Source organism: Pangasianodon hypophthalmus, chromosome 28 (assembly GCF_027358585.1).
Source record: "Pangasianodon hypophthalmus isolate fPanHyp1 chromosome 28, fPanHyp1.pri, whole genome shotgun sequence".
In the NCBI taxonomy this organism is placed as follows: domain Eukaryota; kingdom Metazoa; phylum Chordata; class Actinopteri; order Siluriformes; family Pangasiidae; genus Pangasianodon; species Pangasianodon hypophthalmus.
The window spans coordinates 12,195,422-12,217,779 of NC_069737.1; the positions used below are offsets into that span (position 1 = coordinate 12,195,422).

The 22,358-nt window shown below is 36.7% G+C and overlaps 3 protein-coding genes and 1 non-coding gene across 14 annotated transcripts in view; 2 read left to right on the plus strand and 2 right to left on the minus strand.

Moving 5' to 3' along the window:
* limch1a (LIM and calponin homology domains 1a) overlaps positions 1–6,182 on the plus strand; it is a 62,006-nt gene extending 55,824 nt beyond the window's left edge. For all 11 annotated transcript variants that reach the window (XM_053230827.1, XM_053230823.1, XM_053230826.1 and 8 more), the window contains 3 exons: positions 1,177–1,285; positions 1,409–1,511; positions 2,859–6,182. In XM_053230827.1, coding sequence (XP_053086802.1) covers positions 1,177–1,285; positions 1,409–1,511; positions 2,859–2,884 — 238 coding nt within the window. In that variant the 3' untranslated portion in view covers positions 2,885–6,182. The remainder of the gene's footprint in view (positions 1–1,176; positions 1,286–1,408; positions 1,512–2,858) is intronic.
* Positions 6,183–6,804: 622 nt separating this feature from the next.
* phox2ba (paired like homeobox 2Ba) lies at positions 6,805–10,536 on the minus strand. The gene is made up of 2 exons (XM_053231059.1): positions 10,000–10,536; positions 6,805–8,549 (listed from the first exon to the last, which is right to left on the minus strand). The coding sequence occupies exons 1-2, from the start codon at positions 10,220–10,222 to the stop codon at positions 8,365–8,367; spliced, it is 408 nt and encodes a 135-aa protein (XP_053087034.1). The 5' UTR covers positions 10,223–10,536; the 3' UTR covers positions 6,805–8,364.
* A 4,247-nt stretch (positions 10,537–14,783) lies between these two features.
* exosc9 (exosome component 9) lies at positions 14,784–21,467 on the plus strand. Its single transcript, XM_026942899.3, has 12 exons — positions 14,784–14,962; positions 15,641–15,735; positions 15,881–16,000; positions 16,097–16,199; positions 16,647–16,784; positions 17,080–17,162; positions 17,553–17,685; positions 18,500–18,588; positions 19,317–19,463; positions 19,625–19,755; positions 20,585–20,648; positions 21,218–21,467. The coding sequence occupies exons 1-12, from the start codon at positions 14,897–14,899 to the stop codon at positions 21,231–21,233; spliced, it is 1,185 nt and encodes a 394-aa protein (XP_026798700.3). The 5' UTR covers positions 14,784–14,896; the 3' UTR covers positions 21,234–21,467.
* A 751-nt stretch (positions 21,468–22,218) lies between these two features.
* Positions 22,219–22,292, minus strand: trnai-aau (transfer RNA isoleucine (anticodon AAU)). Its single transcript has one exon. It is a non-coding gene; the product is annotated as a tRNA-Ile (tRNA).
* Between the last annotated feature and the right edge of the window lie 66 nt (positions 22,293–22,358).

The window sequence follows — 22,358 nt, forward strand, 5'->3', positions numbered from 1 at the left end:
TCAGGACTCTGTGCAGGCCAGTCAAGTTCCTCCACACCAAACTCGCTCATCCATGTCTTTATGGACCTTGCTTTGTGCACTGGTGCGCAGTCATGTTGGAACAGGAAGGGGCCCGCTCCAAACTGTTCCCACAAAGTTGGGAGCATGAAATTGTCCAAAATGTCTTGGTATGCTGAAGCATTAAGAGTTTCTTTCACTGGAACTAAGGGGAAAAGCCCAACTCCTGAAAAACAACCCCACACCATAATCCCCCCTCCATTAATCTTTACACTTGGCACAATGCGGTCAGGCAAGTACCGTTCTCTTGGCAACCGCCAAACCCAGACTCGTCCATCGGATCGCCAGACATTGAAGCGTGATTCATCACTCCAGACAACACGTCTCTACTGCTCTAGAGTCCAGTGGCGGCGTGCTTTACACCACTGCATCCGACGCTTTGCATTGCACTTGGTGATGTGTGGCTTGGATGCAGCTGCTCGGCCATGGAAACCCATTCCATGAAGCTCTCTATGCACTGTTCTTGAGCTAATCTGAAGGCCACACGAAGTTTGGAGGTCTGTAGCTATTGACTCTGTAGAAATTCGGCGACTTCTACGTACCGTGCGCCTCAGCATATGCTGTGGCCTACCACTTCGTGGCTGAGTTGCTGTTGTTCCCAATTTTGTTATAATACCACTTAGAGTTGACCGTGGAATATTTAGCAGTGAGGAAATTTCACGAATGGACTTACTGCACAGCTGGCAACCTATCATAGTTCCACGCTGGAATTCACTGAGCTCATGAGAGCGATCCATTCTTTCACAAATGTTTATAGAAGCAGTCTGCATGCCTAGGTGCTTGATTTTATACACCTGTGGCCATGGAAGTGATCGGAACACCTAAATTCAATGATTTGGAGGGGTGTCCCAAAACTTTTGCCAATATAGTGTATATTAAAGAGAAAACATATGAAGTATTGCTATCAAAGTAAACAATTACTATATAAGCACAATCATAACACTTTAAATGAATGAAAAAATGTTTAAAAAATTTAAAAATCATTTTTCTTATCAGATAGATCTACAGTGGAGTTAATATGAAGGTTTTCAAAACAGTTAGACAAACAGAGAGTTTCCCTGAAATTTTTCTTTAAAATATCTGCCGATATTTATTTTGAAAATATGCCGAATTCTGCAGGTCGGTGAGCGCGAAGAAGCTGTGCTCCAGCTGTGCACAGCCGCTGGGCAAAGGAGCCGCGATGATCATCGACACTTTGGGCCTTTACTTCCACATCCAGTGTTTTAAGGTAAGATACATGTGTGCTGTGTATGTGTGTATGTGTGAGTGGGTGTGTTTGCACATTGCAAGCTACTCTGAATTACCCGTGTTTATTTTCGAATATTTACTCGGAGTCACCTGTGTGTCCCAGTGCGGTGTGTGTAAAGGGCTGCTTGGCGAAACGAGCACAGGAACCGATGTCCGGATCCGGAACGGTGTTCTCAACTGTCATTCATGCTACATGAAATCTCGTGGTGAGTAATTTAATAACGGCGTGTTCTATTGTGTTTTATGCGTATTATGATTGACATTCGTTTCATATTTATTATTGTGCTTCATCGTGTAATGGGGACACGATTCACTGTTCGTTTTTTAAATGTATAGATTAATAGATGCCCAAATGATGCCTAAATGATAAAATTGAGTTTTAATCTCTGCCCAAATCAAATTTTTTGCAGCTATCAGATTATATTGTGTACAGAAATGTAGTCACTGTACAGTTTAACAGGGTCCAGTGCTCTTGGTGAACTTTCTACCCCTGAAATAGTTTATTCATAGCTGTAGTTGTTAATCCGATACTACAACTGAGCATACACTTTAACAGTAATGATTATTTATTCTTTCCTGCAGTGAAATGTCTGAAGTTTTAGTGGCAGAGGTATTGAAACTGCGAGAAATTGCAGGTAGTGAGATGGAAAATACGAAAAGACCTGCCAGCCTTTACGCATTTTGCATAGGAGCGCCACATTTAACATTGAAATACTCCAAAATATACCAAAAGAGCTGTTTTTTTTTCATAATAAAAACATGTGTGCAGATGTTTTGAACTCTCTGATATTAACTGACACTCTCTGGAAGCCCCGCCCCCTTCCCCCAAGTTTTGGCCCGTGCTCACTGTGCTTGAACGATGCACTAATGAGGCGCTTTCTGTCAAGATAAGTGGAGAATGGTTTGAGTTCAACTAAACTATTTGGTTGGAAATTCTGAAAAACTGCACTTTTTGAGCCAAGAATGAAAATGTTGACAGAAAAAAATGATTAGATAGGCCTACGATGAAGTATTAAATAATAACACTGTACAAATAATGTTCAAGCTGATCATAATTGGTCAATGGGGGATACATTCTCCAACAACTGCCTCATGGGGGGAAAAGTTTGAATATGTCTAATCAGTTTTATGTCCTAATTCAACACTGTCACTGTTAACTTCAACCCTGGGCATTTTGCCGTGCATTGATCACGTGCATTTGGACGTGCGATGTGAGGAGTTATTACTGATATTCAGACGTAGCTACAGCTGCATGATTTGGGTGGATTGGGTGGAGTTTGGCAAAATTACCCATTATTCTGAATCCAGCGTCACCATCTGATAGTTTGATATAACCACAATATGTCATGCTGAAATTTATTATTTGGATTGTAAATATGAAAAAAATTATGAAATTATGAATGAAAAAAAATGATGGAATGCCATTTGAAGCCATTATTAAATAAATAAAACTGACACTGTGGTACTGTTATCATACCATGTATTCTTTATATTATTATTATTATTATTATTATTATTAATAAATGCCTGTATGACTCTTTTATTCCCCACAGCTGCTGGTCAACCCACCACGTTATAAAGCCTTTTTTGCACCCAAATTGAAGAGGAACTGGAACATTTGCCAAGCCCACAGAAACCTGGGCCATCTTCACAATGAACACTGAATTACACACAATTATATTTCATATCATCTCAAAAAAAAAAAGAAAAAAAAGCACAAATCGCCTTTTGACACAAACGGATTAAACTGGAACGTTGTGGGGTATTTGGATGATATTTCTGTGTAAAGCTTCATATTTCTGTGGAAAAAAAAAAGTCTTCTAATGGCAATAACTCTAATCACCACATGCATGAGCATGCACTGCAGTTAACAAATATTAAACAGTCGCTAGCTTAATGTACAAAGTGGAGCGTTCCACTTGCAGAACATGGGTAGATAAATTAGTGATAAAAACACTGACCTGTTTTTTTAAAAATTTTTCTTCAACTAAATCCAATTATCTAACCGTGTGATTGAGACGTTAGCGGAGGGACGTGGCTGTTGCGTATTTACATCAGCGGTTTTGCACTTTAGACTTTTTATCAACAAACCTTCAGCCACTGACGACAAACATTTGAGAAGAAACACAAAGATAAGCGTAATAAGCAATGATTATTTAAACCTTTATCAGTTTTGCTTGCAAATGTAGAAAGTTTGAGAATCTGTCACTTCTACTTGGCTTCCTATCAGACCTCATGTGCACTATCTAGACCCTTTTTTATGACCTATGTAGTGCACTTATTGGAAGTAGGCAGTCATTTAGGACGCACCTTGAAATTTTACAGCCGAGTCCCAAATGGCTCATCAGTGGATATTGCACATATGGTATAGTGCACTATCAAGCATGTAGAAGATATTAACTTATACATTACACTTATAAAGTATACTTATAATTCAAATAGTGAGTTATTTGGGGTTAATTTCAGAATTTTTTTGTGTGTGCAAAAATGTGTGAGTTTATTTTGCTCTATATGGCCATAACGGAAGGCACCACATGCTGCATACTTTATTCTGTGAATGAATAAAAAGAAAAATCCCAAATATCTCCTTAAAGCACTACAAAAGGTGTAGAAGCCAGTATGTCATACCCTATACCCTCTGTAGTGCACTTACATAGGTATTTTAAAGCCTTTTGGGATTCAGCCAGAATGAATGAATGGTTTAAAAAAATGTCTTGGTTTGTTAACTCGAGGTTTTAAGTTAATTGTAGTGTTGAACTGTTTTTGAGTATTTCCTCTTCATTTTCCTATTTATGTTCTCTTTTATCATCTCATTCTGATCAAATGTTAGTTTGCTGTTGTTTAAAAAAATAATGCATGATGTTTGAAGTCTCATAAATACTGGATGAATATCGATTAGTTCCATGGGGTTGTTTTGGTCGCTCAAGTTTGTTTCATTTTCACTGTCAATTGCTGGAGAAAGAACAAGAATGTCGTTTTAGTTTTGGAGAATTCGTTCTATTTTTCCAGACATGTGTCGGTCATATCTATTTCCATGCCGTGCCTTAAATATGACCGCACCCTTGATGAGAGGTTGTGTGGTCGTGTATGTGTATGCAACATCCAAAGCTTTGTAGAGCTACTTCATTTTATTTTGCAGCGCACAGTTATATACTGCGCTATATACTGAGCAAAATTCTCTCTTAATCCTGTTGCGTTTTGTTCGTAAACCTTGTACATGGCAAAAATCATAGTGTTCAATTAACTCTTAAGGTATTGGCGTCCAACTGGACTTTACACGTTAAAGATTCACATGTTGATAGACATGGTAGTTTCCACAGCAAGGTTTAATTCATCATTTCATGTTAATTCAACAAATAATTTAAAACAGTCTTGGAGTTCGGAAGCTTACGTTTTTACATTATTTATCAGACCAAGTTATCGTTGTTTACATAGTTGGACAAATCATAAATCTATTAGCTAGCCCACTGGGCAAGTAAAACCTCCATGTTTTTGTTGCCCAGAAGCTGACTATACTAAAAAAAAAACAAGCTAGCATAATGTAATAACGTGTATCAAGCTAGTTAGCTAGTCAAGTGACTTAATACAGACGAAAGAAAACTTTATCCTCATCTATCAAAATTTGTAATGTAGCATATCATGTTTGCGGCCTCGACAAAAAGTCGTTATCCAACGTTTTTGTCAGTGAGATGTGGTGTTCCATCCTCGCATTTCACGTGAGACATTTCTCTCGATATGTTTAACCACGAGGTAAATGTGCGTAGTAAGCAGGAGAGTTATATCCCGACTTTTGCGCTACGTTTTATTTTCCTTGATCTCGTCAGTGTTTTCGCATACATGTGTATTCCAGATTCCAAAAAGATCGTCTGGTATCCATGCACACTTATTAATCCGTGTAGTCGATGTGTGTAGTGCGGCAGGAGGTGGGATTTGGAACGAGTTGCACACACTATAGTTACAGCATCGAAGTAACGCACCACCATGAAACGTGTTATGTTTAAACATTTAAACATAGCTATGTACCAAATGAAAGCTTTTGTTTTGCTAACATCTCTGCTGGGCAACTACAAATTAAAAAAAAAAAATCTGCTTGTCCCAGGCACCTGGGCTCTTGATTTGTCCACCCATGGTTAACATTTATAAAAATTTATAAAAAATTGTAACACATGTTCTGCAAATACAAGCCCAAGTCTGTTTAAATAACCTTCATAGCCTTCCTTACTTCACATTCTGTTACACTTTGAGTCTGAAAACAAGTATAAAATCAAGATATGTCCCAAACACTAGGAATTGATAGTAGAGAAACACTAACGAAGAGTCACTTTTTGTTATCGTGATCAGCTAATTAGCGGTGAGCGAGATATCACTACGTAAATCATGAAACACACTTAGCTAATCCTTGCTGAAGGAAGCTAGAAAAGGTAAACAAATGTGACCTCGACCTCTGTGTTTGTTTTTATAACATAGCTAATTTGAAATTATTTGAATAGTCGTAAGCAAACTCGCAGCTCACTAAGTATGAGCACCGTATGAGTGCCGAAAAGTGGGATTTTTTTGAGACGTTTCTAGTAAGAACGCTGAGTAGACATAAATTCCAGTGTTTGGGACATGGAGCGTTTCCACATCTATCATGTCTGCCTTTTATTTGCTTTGCTAATCTCTAATTACGATATAATGAGTAGGTTATTAGCAGGATTATGTAGCTGATATGGTTTTGTTACTCAGAGAGGAATTGAGTTGTTGATGAAAGTGACCTGTGCTGAAGCTCTATATTTATTTGATCATCTTAGGACGACCTAACGAACCCGACAAACCCTCCATAAGCAGTGGGTTTTATAGCAAGTGTATGTTTATATAAATAAACTATTTTAAATGTACTTCCGTGTGTGTGTGTGTGTGTGTGTGTGTGTGTGTGGTGTTGGAGACTGGTACATGGTTTTGTTGTTTTATATTTTTGCCATTTCTTGAAAATGAAAATGGGAAAAAGTGCTGATTAGTATTTTTTTATTCTTTATTATCCATATGTTGGGTATGTTACATGATTTCTAGATTCCAGCTATTCAGAAGATTTTAATGCATTTAATGCATAAAACATTCATAAATTAATTAAAAACCTCACAATTACTACAAAATTACAAAATATTAAATAGGATTTTTTTTAAAGGCATATAAATACATATGAAGACCTGTGTATAGATTTTCAATGAATTGAAAGTAGCAGAGTTAAATGAAGTGCTAAAATTAATAATAAAAATTAAACATGAATAATTAATAAAAAAAAAATAAAAATTATATATATAAAAAATTACAGTTGCTAAAAACAAATATTAAACATCTTTTCAGTGTCACTGTATGAATTTATTCTCAATAGATTAAAAAATAATATGAAAAAAAAAAAGATTTACATTTACTAAAATTAAATAGAAAAATAAAGAAATTCCGAAGAAAAGGTTCATAATTACTTGTTTAAAATGTCATTAATAATAAAAGCCGGAATTTCTAAACAAAAAAATTTTTTTTAATTGATTTAAATTACAATTTTAAAAATTGGAGTCATTTCTCTGAGAAATAAAAAATACACTTATGTACATGTATATGTATATACACTTATGAATGGTGGTTTCATTCAGGACCTGACAAAATCTTTTTAGAGTGAAAAAATCAAGTATGGTACAAATAGTTGTATACTGTATAATGTACATAAATATGTATAAGCCTAGTCCATAACTTTTTTTGGATTTTGTTACAGTGGTGGAAATCACAACCCACATTATCAGAGTTATTATATTTAGGGGTCCAAGCACTAAAGTCAACTCAGACCTGATGTGTTGTATTGGTAATAGAAAGCAACAGAAATAGTAATAGAAAGCACTCTCCAAAAAAATATTATTTTTGAACATTTTAAATAACGTTCATGAAACAAATCCTTACTGAGGGGGTCAAAAAGGGGTCCTTGGCTCCAAAAAGTTTGCGAACCACTGCTTTAGAATACAGTAATAGCACAACCCTTAAGTGTTAACATCCTAATGTGATGAATATAAATATGGTATGAACAGTTGTTTATGGTGTTTACAGGAAGCAGTCAAAATTGTTTACGAATTCAAACCGAGATGACAGTATTAACGTTAGCTGCAGGTTTTTATTACACGAATGTACAATTTTACCTTGACTGTATCATGGTTGGGCGTTAGAACGAAAGCTTTTCCATATGCCATCCATTGTTTTTTGGTAGAGGACTGCATGTGGTGTCACTGGATGAACAGAGCTCACCAAATTTCATCGATGATGAAGCATGTGAATTAGACCCTTCCAGATTTTCCTCTTCTTTAGTTGGGGCTCGAGTCACACTAGCTGCACGATCTTGCCTGCGCACTTTGGCACGCCTGTTCTGAAACCAAACCTGAAAGAAAACCCATGCGGCGACTGAGAATCAGTGCAACAGCATACAATTCTGGTCATGCATTATGCTTTAACCCTCTACATTCATCTTCAATAAGCGCTTTATTCTGGTGAGGGTCGGGTTGGATCTGAAATCAAACCCGGTAACACTGGGCACAAAGTGGGTGAACTCACCCCAGATAAAACACCAGTCCATCACAGGGCACCACACACACACACACACACTCATTCACACACTCTTTAACAGTGTAGTGTAACCAATCTTTAAAATTAAATTTCTTTAAAGTTTTCTTTAAATGCTCAAAAAAAAAAAAAAAAATCCAGATAAATGGCATGTTGCCAATTGGCAACAGTGTGCAGTAGAGGGTTAAAGAAGCACTTTGGCATTTTAGAGCCCTCTGCTGCCTTGGAGGTGAATTACAATTTCAATAAAACATTAACATCTTCTTTCTCCATACCAGCTCAAGGCTTCTAGTGCAATTAAATATGGCTTGTGAGTTAAATTTTAGATAAAAATGTGCATTTTTTATTAGGAACTAATTTCATAATGCAGTGTACAGTGATATCAGTAGTTGGTTCAAAATTTCAATATCGTAACAAGTGATATATTGCCCAACCTGATTACAGAATCACATCTCAGCCACAAGATGGCAACAGCAATTAGAATAAAATAAAATAAAATGTTACCTGGATGCGAGCCTCGGTCAGGTCGATCCTGTGGGCGAGCTCCTCGCGCATGCAGATGTCAGGGTACTGAGTCTCAGCAAACACACGCTCCAGTTCCAGAAGCTGCGCATGCGTGAAGGTGGTGCGCACTCGCCTGCACTTCGGCCTCCTGCCAACACCTGCAGCATCAAGGAGGTTAGGAATAAGGGGTAGGATTACACTAGAGACATGGAGTTTTCTCAAATTTAACATTATCTTTTTTATTAGTTATTTGAAACAAGTCCCATGCCCTACCAACTCTACCAGGAAAATGCAGAGTAGAGGTTTGCCAAGACTATGGGAGGCTGTTTAGGTCCAAAGCACAGTGAAACAATTGCACATACGCACACACACACACACACACACACACAAAATACACATAATATACATAATATGCATAATACACATAATAGCATATAGGCTTTATGAAACTCTTGCACGCTACGGACTACATGGGAAGCCCAGGCCTCCCATAAAATGCCCTTAAAATGTACCAATGAAATGTTCACCATCATCAATGGTGAAAATTAATATTTTAGAAAATCTCAATTTCAAATATCTCATTGCTGTATCGTAGACGCCTATCTATAATAGTTTTAAACAACTAGTACAGCTTGTTATTTTATTTTTGTAATTTGTAAATAAATTGTAAGTATATAGTTATGTTTGATAATTTGTATTCATTTTAGAAATTTGTTTTTTGTTTATTTTAGCTAGCTCTAGCTAGCTAGATGTCACTACCTTCTTCAGTGAAATTTAGCTAACTAATTCGCGAATTATCTGTGTTTTGGTGTGACGTGGCAGACAGTGCTAATGTGATCGACTGGATTAAAAGTGCTCTTAGTTATGAGGCCAGACCAACTGGTTTAGATAAAACAGATAAAAAAGAACGCACATATATATATATATTGATATACTGTATACTTCAACAGACAGATATGCATTCCTTATTTTTAGCCACCACTGATTTCTTCCTATGGCTTCTTTCAAGCATTAAAAAAAGTAGGAACAAACAGTTGTTCGGAATAATTTTCTCCTTTGATCAATCATTATATACTTGTATATAATGTATGTATGTACATTATGTACACCACTTTTAATAGGAATTATTTAAATATATAACACCTTTATATCTGCTCATTCATTTGGTTATCCAATCAGGCAAAAAAATGTAGCAGCAGTGCAATGCTTAAAATCATACAGATACAGGTCAAGAGCTTCAGTTAAACGCCTCGTTGATGAGAGAGGACAGAGGAGAATGGCCAGATTGGTTCAAACTGGCAGGAAGTAACTCTACAGAGTACTCTACAGTAACTCTAATAAGCACTCTTTACAACTGCGGTGGACAGAAAAGCAGCTCAGAATTGCACAAAGTCAAACCTTGGCTTGAGCTTAGCACTTGAGTTGAATTATTAAACAAAATACAAAAAAAATCTAATTTCCAATGCTGAATGAATACAGACAGTGTTGAATTCACTCTTACAGTGATCATTTTTGTCATAGATATTAGCATTACAGGTGTTCATTCAACACTGTAAGTGTTTATTAACTTTGTGGATATTTCTCCCCAGTTGTCTAAAGTTATTTTACCTATTACGCAGAGGGAATTTGGTTGATCTCTCAGATTGTCCAGGATGCGAGGTCGTGGAAGAACAGGAAAAGCTCTGCTCTGGATAAAATTGACCTGAACTCCAAAGGGATGACTGGAAGAACCGAAGTCCGAAGCGAGGCTGGCCATTCCCATCAGGTATGGTGGCTCACAAGCTGCAGAGTCCAAGCGAGAGAAATCCATCGTAGAGGGAAAGTCACACATTTCTGCTCCTTTGGTTCAGAGTGGCGCTTTTAAGTGTCACCTGCTTCGTGACCCCCCTTTTCAGCAGTGTTTGCATGACAAAAAGCTCACAGCAGCAACCAGCCTTCTCCATCACCGGCCTGCACAGAGGGAAACCAGTCAAAAATGTCTTCTTACTTATTAGTAGGACCCTTTTCATCACATCATGCTATACTTTTCCCACTTCTGCCTCAAGACTCATAGCACTGTCCATTTCTACCTTCAATATAATGTCATATTTAATATTTATAATATTGTGATGCCTTGAAAAGTTGATCGGATCGGCAGCTATGGAGACCGAAATGTTTTTTGCATCCTGTAAAATAATCTTGGCATTTAGAGCATGAGCCTTTATTATTATTATTATTATTATTGTTATTATTATTATTATTATTATTATTATTATTTGCACAGCATGTTTAAGCATAGAGTGATGTGCAAAAGTCTTAGGCACATGCAAAGAAATGCTATAAAGCAATAATGTCTTCAAAAATAATAAAAAATAAATGTAAAAAATACTATAAAGAGCATTAAACTGTAATAAATTGAAATTATTAAACTGTAATTTCTACCTTCACTTTAATGTAAATTACAACTGAGCCTACCATTTTTGCCTAAGGTGCAATATTTGTATATTAGGATGGTAATTGTGTGTGTTGTCTGAGATGTGTGTGTTGAATGTATCGTGTTTTGATAATTATACGGTGAATAAAATGATTCTGAAATGATTCTAAACTAAACAAAGCCTTTGCTTTTTTTGTTTTTAATCAGTTTTATAGTTTGTGCAGTTTTATAAGGAACTTAGCTGGTAAGTTTTACTGAGCATCGTGCAGAATCTGCCACGGTTCTTCTACAGACTCTGTCTGTCACATTTGCTTCTTCTTCTTCTTTTTTTTTTTTTATTTTTTTATTTTTTTGCATGCAAAACCCAGCAGCCTTCATTATGTATTTTTTGTCTGAAAAATGGTCTGTAATGTCTTGCTTTCTTTACTGACATCCAAAATTTTTCTGTAACTTTTCATTTTGTGTTGTAATGTTTGGAAATATAAAATGCGTTTGTACTGACTCAATAATGCAGAAGTCATAAAATAAACAGCTATAACAACAATTTGTACAAAAAAAAAAAACAAATAGTGTGACTGAGACTTTTGCACAGTACTGTATGTACAGTAAATGCTTATGGTAAGACTTAGGTAAATTACTTAAGCGTAAAAGAATATATAGAATACACGTATATATGTATATGTGTACATATGTGTGTGTGTGTGTGTGTATATATATATATATATATATATATATATATATATATATATATATATATATATATATATATGGACAATTTCTTTTTTAGTGTTGCATATGCACACATTATATTTCAGGACTACTTCTCTGTTATACTGTTGTATTATTGGCTATCATTCTTTTTTCTATTCATATTTTTATTTCAGCTGTTTGCTATATGAATTAAGATGATTGATGATTGACCACGTGCGCTATAGTGCAAAGAGGGCGGGGTCACGTGACACCATTCAAGGCGCCTGCATCCGGCCATGTCATCCATCATAACGCACATATGAGAGGCTCGAGCTGTGCATTATAAAGCTCACAATAACTACCAGTGTGAGGTGTAAAACCGGCGGCTGGTGTCTGGTTTAAAAAAAGGACATCTGCCTAAATGCAAATTCTGCCCACGGACAATCAGAGGTCAAACAATCAAACAACGTGAATGGATAGAGAGATCATTTTGGGCCTTTCTATTCAGCTCATAAACTGAGGTTATGATTCATGAAAGCAATCTGCAGGCTGGTGATTAATGATGTCTGTTGGTCTGATTATAAACAATGAATGATACGTAAATCAGGTTTGTCTCATTTGTGCCTTTGAAAAAAGTTCTACATTGACTATAAGTACCTTTAGAAGCATTATATCCTGTAAGTAGCAATAATAGCTATAATTGACAATAATTATTTATTCATCTACATTTTTTGATTGTAAATAAACTCAGAAAAGCTCAATGAATTAAAACCGTCCTTCGAGACTCCATGATTATTCAGGGAACTAGTACATATTTAATGCAACAAATGTGCATGTACGGCAAAAAGTTAAATTACGGGACAATTTTATGGGCCATTTTAATGTTAGGCCTCCAACATTTTTGTCATGGATCAAACCTTTATAGCTTTCTGAAATCCCCAGGATGGTATTTAATGGTATTTAATCATATTATATATACTAATATACTAATCATATATACTAACATTCTCACAGAACCTTTCTTTGCGCCAAAGCAACCTTTTTCTGATAGCAGGAGTGTGATTTAGGACACTCCCGTATTAGGTTTAGGGAATCATACTGTATATCAGAGGTTGAGATGAAATGATATTTTTTTCTGCTGGTTAAAATACATACATATAATATATTTGAAATATACAGCAGAGCTCAAGAAAATATATTTTTCAAAGTAAAATATACTGTGGATACACTATCAAATGTATATTTTATAACTATATACACTATATGGCCAAATGTTTGTGGACCCTTAAAATCACACTCATATGACCATCCTTTTGAACATCTCATTTCAGATTTATTCCCCTTTTGCTGTTATAATAAGCTCCACTCTTCTGGGAAGGTTTTCCACTAGATTTTAGAGTGTGGCTGTGGGGATTTGTGTTCATTCAGCCACAAGAGCATTAGTGAGATCAGACACTGATGTTGGGTAAGGAGTCTCCAGTTCCAGTTCATCCCAAAGGTGTTCAGTGGGGTTGAGGTCAGGACTCTGTGCAGGACACTCGAGTTCTTCCACTTCAACCTTCTTAAACCATGTCTTCATGGAGCTCGCTTTGTGCACAGGGGCATTATCATGCTGGAACAGGTTTGGACCTCTTAGTTCCAGTGAAGGGAAATTGTAATGCAACAGCATACAAAGACATCTTAGACAATTATGTGCTTCCAACTTTGTGGCAACAGATTTGGGAAGGTCCGCATATGGCTGTGATGGTCGGCTGTCCACAAACTTTTGGCCACATAGTGTATCTATGTCTCCAAGCGGCAAGCAAATATATCTTCAATATCAAAACCACACTTAAGATGTGGAAATTTGGATGTAAAATGTATGGCGGCAGTTGAGTTAGTGTGAAAATCCCTGTTCTTAATTTCCCCTTTTTCTGTTCTTTTTGTGATCTTGATAAAATGGCCAAATGAGTGTAGGCACAAGTTACTGACTGTATATAAGAGTTGAAACTTTGGAATCCTGTACATCCAATTAATATTTGCTATGTGCATTTATAGCCTTATGACATACTATTCTGAGTCCATTATTAAGTCCGTATGTATTTGAATCAGGTGTTTATAGAGCAGAGATATCAAATGTGAAAGTCTCTGGATCATCAGGAGCAAGATTGGGATCCACTGCTCTGCTTATTTCCTATGAATTTTCATATTTAATCTTGTACATCTACAAATCAGTACCTGCGTGTGCCCTTACCAACCATTACTCCAGGTAACAGAACAGAAAGCTTGAAAACTTCAGAAGCAATCAGTAGTTCAAGTATTTTTCTATTAATTTAGATACCATGCAGAAAAAAAAAAAAGCCAAAACAACATAATGATGATAATGTCGATTTATTTTAAAATATTCTCTCCAACACTTTTCAGTAAAACTGAAGAAAATATTCCTTCAAATCTCCGAAAGAAGCTCTGGGAATATGGAAAAATATAAGAAAAAGCAATTATTTAAAATATTATTTTGAGAAAGATAATACTACTTCCACTTTCTTTATCTTCACTCATCTCACACACTAAAATAAATACAAGTCACTCACAAGAACAGCCCTAGGGTTAGGGTTCCTTTACTGTGATAATATAATGTTAATATAAAATAATAATATAAAATATTTTTTTATCTTCTGTGTTTGTGTAGTTACTTCTCCGAAAGCAATTTGTGACAAATATTTTTGGAAATATATTTTAAAATGTAAGTAAATTATATAGAGTAATGATATATTTATATAAAATATATGTTTAAAAATATTTTTATATATTTCTTTGGTATATTTTTATGGCCATTTTAGTATATTAAAATTATTTTTTCAAAATATATATTTTCAGTATGAGTGATCTTGGCCTGCATAAAGATTGTTAGACTTTATTTCTTAAACCTAATATTTTTAAAATGAATATCTGGTTTAATAAGCTCTTGTATTATCATGTATGGAAGTACATAAAATCTTTAATATTCATGGACATAAACACAAGCTCAGCAGGTGCTAGGACACATGTGTAGATGATGCAATACCCATTTCCACCACATGTTACTGGGGGCGCTGTTCAACGCAGTTCGCGGTTCAGCGTCTCTCAGTCAAATAAACCATCGTATTAAAATTAAACTTCTCTGTTATTGCAGCTATAAGTGTATAGCACGTTCATTGTTACGTTTTAACAAATAGCAAACAGACTGTGGGCTCTTATAATATATAATAACGGATTCTTTAGCTACCAGAAAGCGGACGCTCGGACACGCGTCATTACTGCGCGACATTGTTTTGCTACGCTGTCGTCATTAAATCGCGCAGGAGGCCGCTCATGCTGAGAAAAGAAACGTGAACGACTTATTTTATAAACTGTATATACATTTGCCACATTAGAGCGGCAAATATGAGGGAAACTCCTTTATCAAACTGCGAGAGAGTCTTTCTCCTTAAATCTATCGAGCAAAAAAAGGTAAATAAATAAAGAAATAAAACTGCGTGGGCTTTCGCACAGTGACAGCAAGTTAACTGAATTTTCTCGCTAGCTAACCGGCTAAGCTCTGAATATAAACATAGTTCCAAATGGCCTCGTGCTCCCTATATAAGCGCACTGCATAGGGCATGAAATAACAGCTTTCACACTCTGTTTTAGTGCACTAGGCGTTCAGTGGGGAGTCAATTGAGATTCTGTCTATAATAGACCCATGGTTCTGAAAGTTGTTTTCGTGATTTTCTAATTTTGTTACAGTATTTTATATTTTTTTTAGTTAAACTTAATATGCTTATGAACAATGTCAACTGAAATCTAATGACTATTTTAATTTATTTATTTTTATTTTAAAGTTGATAAAATAAAAAAACCTCTGTTTACAAATATTATTGTACATATTTCAGTAATATGCCTAATTTTTTTAATAGTTTGTAAAATACATTTTTACAGAGGGGGTCTGTACATGTTTGTTTGTTTGTTTGTTTGTTTATTTATTTATATTAGAGTGAAAGGGGTCCCTGACTGTAAATATTTAAACAAATAATATTGACTTACTTTGAAAAAAAATGTACTTTACCAAAAAAAAAAAAAAAAAAAGTGAATGAATAAATAAATAATATATAAATTATAAATAAATATTTTTTTTTTGTTTGGATTTAGCGCTTGGATGGAAGGCAAAGCTACGACTACCGCGATATAAAAATCACATTCGGAACAGACTACGGCTGCTGTACAGTCAGTCTGGGGAAAACGAGGTAATGTACAGTAACATCTATACACAACAACCAGATATCTACAGAATAGCTACACACAGATCATCTCTAGGAATATGATACAGTATGTACAAAGAGTACACTTTGATGCATGTATCTTTGTGTGTGTGTGTGTGTGTGTCCTCAGGGTGTTGGCTCAGGTGTCGTGCGAGTTGGTCCCGCCAAAAGATTCCCGTCCCACCGAGGGCCTCATGTTTTTTAACTTGGAGCTTTCTCCGATGGCATCGCCCAGTTTTCAGTCCAACAGGTACGTCACGTCTGCATGATATACTGTATATTGTGTTCTTGTTGTAGACGTGTCATGTGTCTACCTTCGCGCTTACCTTTGCGTCGTGTCTTGTAGGCAGTCAGAGTTGTTAGTGACACTGAACAGGCAGCTGGAGAGATGTCTGAGGAACTCCAGATGCATCGACACGGAGTCTCTGTGTGTCATCTCAGGAGAAAAGGTGACGCCTTTGGTGATATTTTGGTTATGGCTGTGTATATATATATGTATATATATATATATATATATATATATATATATATATATATATATATATATTTCACATTTACAGTATGCTCTGTATTGTATTTTCATTGACACACTTTTACACCTGATTAAGGGAGCAACAGTATACAATGATAAAGAAACCTCATAGGCGCGGTACAAATACGCATAGTTAAAAATACGTATAATACGCGTGCAGGATTTTATTTTAAAAACCAATCCATCATGTAGAGAATGGAGATGCATTAGGAATCGATTTATCGTTGGATCAAACATCACATTTAATTGTAGGGCGGCATAAAGATTGCCACTCCTACATCAGGTTTAAATCCTATCGAAACTGTGGTCCTTATTAGTCGACATTATTTACCAGTGATGGTCATGTTCTTGATTTGATTGACAGGTGTGGCAGATTCGAGTGGACGTTCACGTTCTGAATCATGACGGGAATTTGATGGACGCAGCGAGCGTCGCAGCCATATCGGCCCTCTGTCACTTCAGAAGGCCGGAGGTCGCCATCCAGGGCCGAGACATCACTGTGGTCAGTGGGATCTTACTACAGTTCTATAATAATATATTGTATAATTGATTGATTAGGTATTAATCAGTCAGGACTGCAATATTTTATGAAACTTTATAATTATAGCTCGCTTCAGCAGTCATCTGAGAGTGATGTTCAGTATCTGCTGAACTTTCTCAGCTTTTAAACACTGTCTTATGCGTGCCTGTGATATCCGTGAGAAGTAGTGGCATGTCTTCACGATTCTAACACAAGTCCAGATGCTACGTCTTACTGCTGTTACACCGGATGACTGAGATGTTGTTTTTGTGTTCAGTTCAGCCCGGAAGAAAGGGATCCGGTTCCGCTGAGTGTTTACCACATGCCTATTTGTGTGAGCTTCGCCTTCTTCCAGCAGGGGTAAAAAAACAAACACACCATGTAACAGCTGCACTCAGGACATGCTCATAGTTAAGACTAGTTAAGGTGTAGCAAATATGATGTATTTGTATAGATTAGATGAGATTGGTTTGGTGTGTAACTTTTCTGAACCAGCAGCATTTTTGATTTCTGTATTTTTATCCACGAGTAGTTGTAGCTTTTATTTTTCGATGTAGTGTTTTCATCACACTTACACATACTGATCAGCTTTTCTGATTCTTTTATAAACGTTTCAGTCGATATCGCTTAGATTGCAAGCGAGGCTCTGCGTGGATTGTGTTTGAGTGAGAACACAGTCGAGCGTCTCTGGTAACAGATGGTAGATGTGCAGGTGGTTAAGCTTGTCCTCGTCCTCACTGTCTCCTGCAGCACGTATTTGCTGGTGGATCCGTGTGAGAAAGAGGAGCTGGTCATGGACGGACTCCTGGTCATAGCCATGAACAAACACAGAGAGATCTGCTCCATTCAGTCCAGCGGAGGCATCATGCTACTCAAAGACCAGGTAGAGGAGTGTGTGTGTGTGTGTTTGTGTGTATGTGTGTGTGTGTACAAGAGAGAGAGAAACAGACAGACAGAGAGAAACAGGGAGGTACGGACAGAGAGAGAGAGAGAAAGAGTGAGAGAGAGAGAGAAGTACAGTCAGATAAACAGAGGGGGCTGATGGATGAACAGAGAAAGCGATAGGGACGGATAGACAGATGGGTGTACAGACAGAGAGGGAGAGGGATGGTTGACCAGACAGACAGAGGGGGGATGGATGAACAGAGAGAGAGACAGAGACAGAGAGAGGGACAGATGGATAGATAGACAGACAGAGAGAGAGAGAGTGAGAGAGAGAAGTACAGACAGATAAACAGAGGGGGCTGATGGATGAACAGAGAAAGAGAGAGGGACAGATAGACAGATGGGTGTACAGACAGAGAGGGAGAGGGATGGTTAACCAGACAGACAGAGGGATAGATGGACAGAGAGAGAGAGATGGAGGTACACACAAATGAACAGATTGGGGATGGATGAACAGAGAGAGAGAGAGACAGAGACAGAGATGGAGGTACAGACAGATGAACAGAGTGGGGATGAATGAACCGAGAGAAAGAGAGATGGAGGTATGGACAGATGAACAGATGGGGGATTGAATGAACAGAGAGAGAGAGACAGATAGAGGGACAGATAGACAGAGGAAGGGAGAGAGAGGAATGGATGGACACAGAGAGAGAGAGAGAGAGAGGTGTTTACTGAAAAAATATTGAAAAGTTTAATGAGTGTGATGAAAATATTTGAGTCTGTTGTTTGTGTGTGTGTGTGTGTGTGTTTAGGTTCTGAGGTGCAGCAAAATAGCCAGTGTGAAAGTGTCAGAAATCACTGAGCTCATCAGTAAAGCCTTGGAAAACGACAGACGAGTCAGGTAAAGTGTGTGTGTGTGTGTGTGTGTGTGTGTGTGTGCGTAAGTGTGAGATTCACAGGGTGTTAAAATCTGCTGTCTGAATATAGGAAACCACCACCTCCTATAGTCGCTGTTTGAGAGAACTGGCAGAAATGTGTGTCATTTTCAGTTTGCATGTTGTTCCACACCATTTTGTCACAAGCTGCAATTTTTATTATTAGCTTCAGGAGAGAGGAAGAAGGAGAGTCTGGCACAAGAACGTCTGTTTATAGCTGTTAGTGATAGGATGTGTCATTCTTTTATAAAAGATTCAAGAATTATTGGAAATTGCTGTGGTATAAGAGGAATAAAACATTTTGGGATGTGGTGTTGTAGGAAAATAATCAACTTCAGGGTAGTAACAGATCACACATCACACCACCCTTTGTTGATTAATTTCCAACAACATTATGCCACCAAAGTGTTTTATTTCTTATATTTTAATTAAAATAAAGAAACAATTATTAAGCCTCTGGGCTACATTACAGTAACTTTTAATATAGGAGGTTTTGTGCAGTGCTGCCATTACAGTCATGGAAAAATAAATATTTGTAACTTTCATAACTTCTGTATTTAAAATAAGTCTATGTATAAATGGTGGAAGGACGTACTTCGGACGGTCACCTGCGTGATTTTCCTTCCTTGTGTTGCTTGTACGCATGGAAGGTTAAAGATTTGAAAATAATTTTCGTTGTCTTTTCAACCAATAGAAAAGAAGGCGGCAAGTTCGGCTTCGCAGAGTCCGTAGCTAAGGAGCGAATCACAGTCCTGACAAGAGAGGAAGCTCCGCTGGAGGTGACGGACGTCCAGGCGACAGCTGATGAAATCATCAGCAAAGCGGACGCTCCTCCTGAAACGTATTTTTCAATCTGGACATTGATTCAGAGAATATCTTTTTGTTTCTTTTCTTTTAATAATAGCAAAGACAGATGCAATTTAGTGTATCATTTGATTGACAGACTAAAATGGGGCCTTGTTGACCTTTTTTTAACGCTTGCGTCCTTGACCTTTTGATCAGCGTGCCCTCCCCTGTCATTGTAGCCAATGGAACTGGACAGGTGGGGGAGGGGCTACAGAACACTTGGGGTTTGGAAGAAGACGATGAGGAAGAGGAGATGTCTGACGTAACTGAGCGGGAGAAGAAGAAAGGTACTGTGTCTGTTGGTCTGTCTGTACATCTGTTATAAGCTAATCAAACTAGCAAAGCGACAGATGTTCCATATTAGTGATGCGTTGATTCCGACACAGGTATAACAACTTTCTGATTTACTCGCATCTGTAAAAACGTGCTGATACCAACATTCGATACCATGTGATCTTATATGATTTAAGCCTAGTACACTTTACCTTGCTCATGACCAGACTATGTGAAATGACAGCGAAGCAAAGCAGACCGCAAACTGTGCTCCGTGTAAATATCAAGAAGAGGAACTACAGCATCTTCCTACAATCCAGCTATCCTGATAAAACCTCTTATAACATTTAAACAGCATCTTTAATAGAGTGGATGAGGACGACCGACCTGAGAGTGTAAAGCAGTATCTGTGAGCGTGGTCTTTAAAAATGAGTGAAACAAACATATTCGCAAGCGTAGAGTTGTGAAATTAGAGTGCAGACAAACTGCCCTGTGTTAGAGCACTTCGATTCAGCGAGCACTGAGCACTTATACATACGCAATTCCTTTCATGCACAGTCATTTTACTCCTTTTGATATCGGTAGCTTATTAATATTGACAGATACCAAAATGCATGTACTCGGTCTGAAAAATGGTGTTGAATACTGATATAAAAAAAAAAAAAAAAAAACACACACACACACACACACACACACAGGAACACTGATGACTGGATGATTGTATTGCTGAAATTTCTGAAAGACTGCAGTACTGATGTCTCTAGTCATCCACAGAAGCCAGTCCTCAATCGACTTAATGTTTTTATTTAGTCTGTATACCTTAGTGTTTGTTTTGTCTTGCAGATGAAGTGATGGTCATCTCAGACAGTGAAGAAGAAGAAGTTGTGATTTTGAATCAAGACGAGCAGTAAGTTATAGTCCGAGAGCCTCCTGTTTGCCTTCAGTTCAGTAGGATATGTCCGTTTGATACTCTATATTAAAAGAAACCGCCACCCTGAACACATTAAATGTGTTTATATTGAAGCATTTGTGATATTAGCTTAATTGGTGCTTTAATGCATTCGGAAATGCGAAGTCTGACCTCAGAATTATACAAAGCGATAAAAACAGGAACGCTATCCATGATAGCATGTGCTCCGTTAGTAACAAGCTATCACTGTTATCATTAGTGATAATGAGTTTATGATGTATTTACGTTCTTAAAACTGAACTGTATGGTCAGTGTTATAGATTTTACCAACTAATGTGTTTATGTAGATTGATCTAAAGTAAATCACTGTTGATGTTGTGAGTGGTCATGCTGAGGAGACTTTCCCATCTTTCCGAGCAAGAGTTCCAAGCAGTGTTTTCTTTAGTTTTTCCTAGTTGGAGGTCAGAAATTCTGAGCGAAATTCAGGGTGGATTTTTTTTTTTTTTATTCGAGTGTTCATCTAAAGTGTAAACTAATGAATTCATTTTCTTTCACACAAATTCCAGAAGCAAACGCTCGTAACTCCGAAGAGGAAAACTGTGAAAGAGAGAAGACTGTTCTCCGTGTGTGTAACCGCTTACACTCTAGCCGATGTTTCCAGCCTGTCATTACTCAAGAATAACAAGAAGATGGCATGAAAGCTGGCTTTCTCTTCAGTGCCTTTAGATTGATCAAATTGATCATTTCTTGGGCATCAAAGGAAGACAAATAAGAGTTAAATAAATGTTTCTTTTTTATTAAAACTGTTTGATTCACTATGTGGGATGGTTTTATTTTGAAAATGTGTCATAAACAAATGTTAAGGTAATACTACTACTACTACTAATAATAATAATAATATGCAAAAGTGCTCATATATTAAAATATAAAAATATAAGATAAATCATTTTAAAAATGTGTAAAAAATAGAATAAAGGTACAATAATTAGAGTAATGTAAACAAAACATGGTGGTGACATCAGTAAAAGTAAATTATAAAATCTAGTTAAATGCTAAAGTAAAAAAAAAGGCTATACCATTCAGGAAATTAAAAACTAGAAATGAAAATTTAAAATTAATTCTACAGAAATTAAACTAGTCTAATATGATCTCGAATCCTCATACAATGGGGATAAAAAATCTCCCCAGCTCTGTGAAAATGGCAGGTTTTTGGGATGAAAAAATGAAACCAGGATAAATCATGTCAGAACTTTGCATTACTTATTGTAAGCATCTTTGGGTCATTGAAAAGTATGTTATAAATAAAATGTATTGATATTGTTATTATATTTTTGATTGTAAGCTTCATTTTGAGTTTGAATCATTCAATTGTACATCTCTAAGCATGAATTTCACTTTCAGACTTTAGATTTCTCTTTTGCAAACCATGAAATTCAGTTCAATTTTTGTGAGGTCCCTTCTGAGTCCACATTAACGGGACTGAATATGATTCATTAAAAATTAGCCATTTGTAGGAAAGCTATATAAATAAAATTTAAAAAAATAAATAAATAAAAAAAAGCTGTAGTGGCCCGTACGGGGATCGAACCCGCGACCTTGGCGTTATTAGCACCACGCTCTAACCAACTGAGCTAACCGGCCGCTTGATCGAGTGGCCATTTTGTCATGATATAAAGTAGCTATGATCTGTAACGCTGAACGATCTTA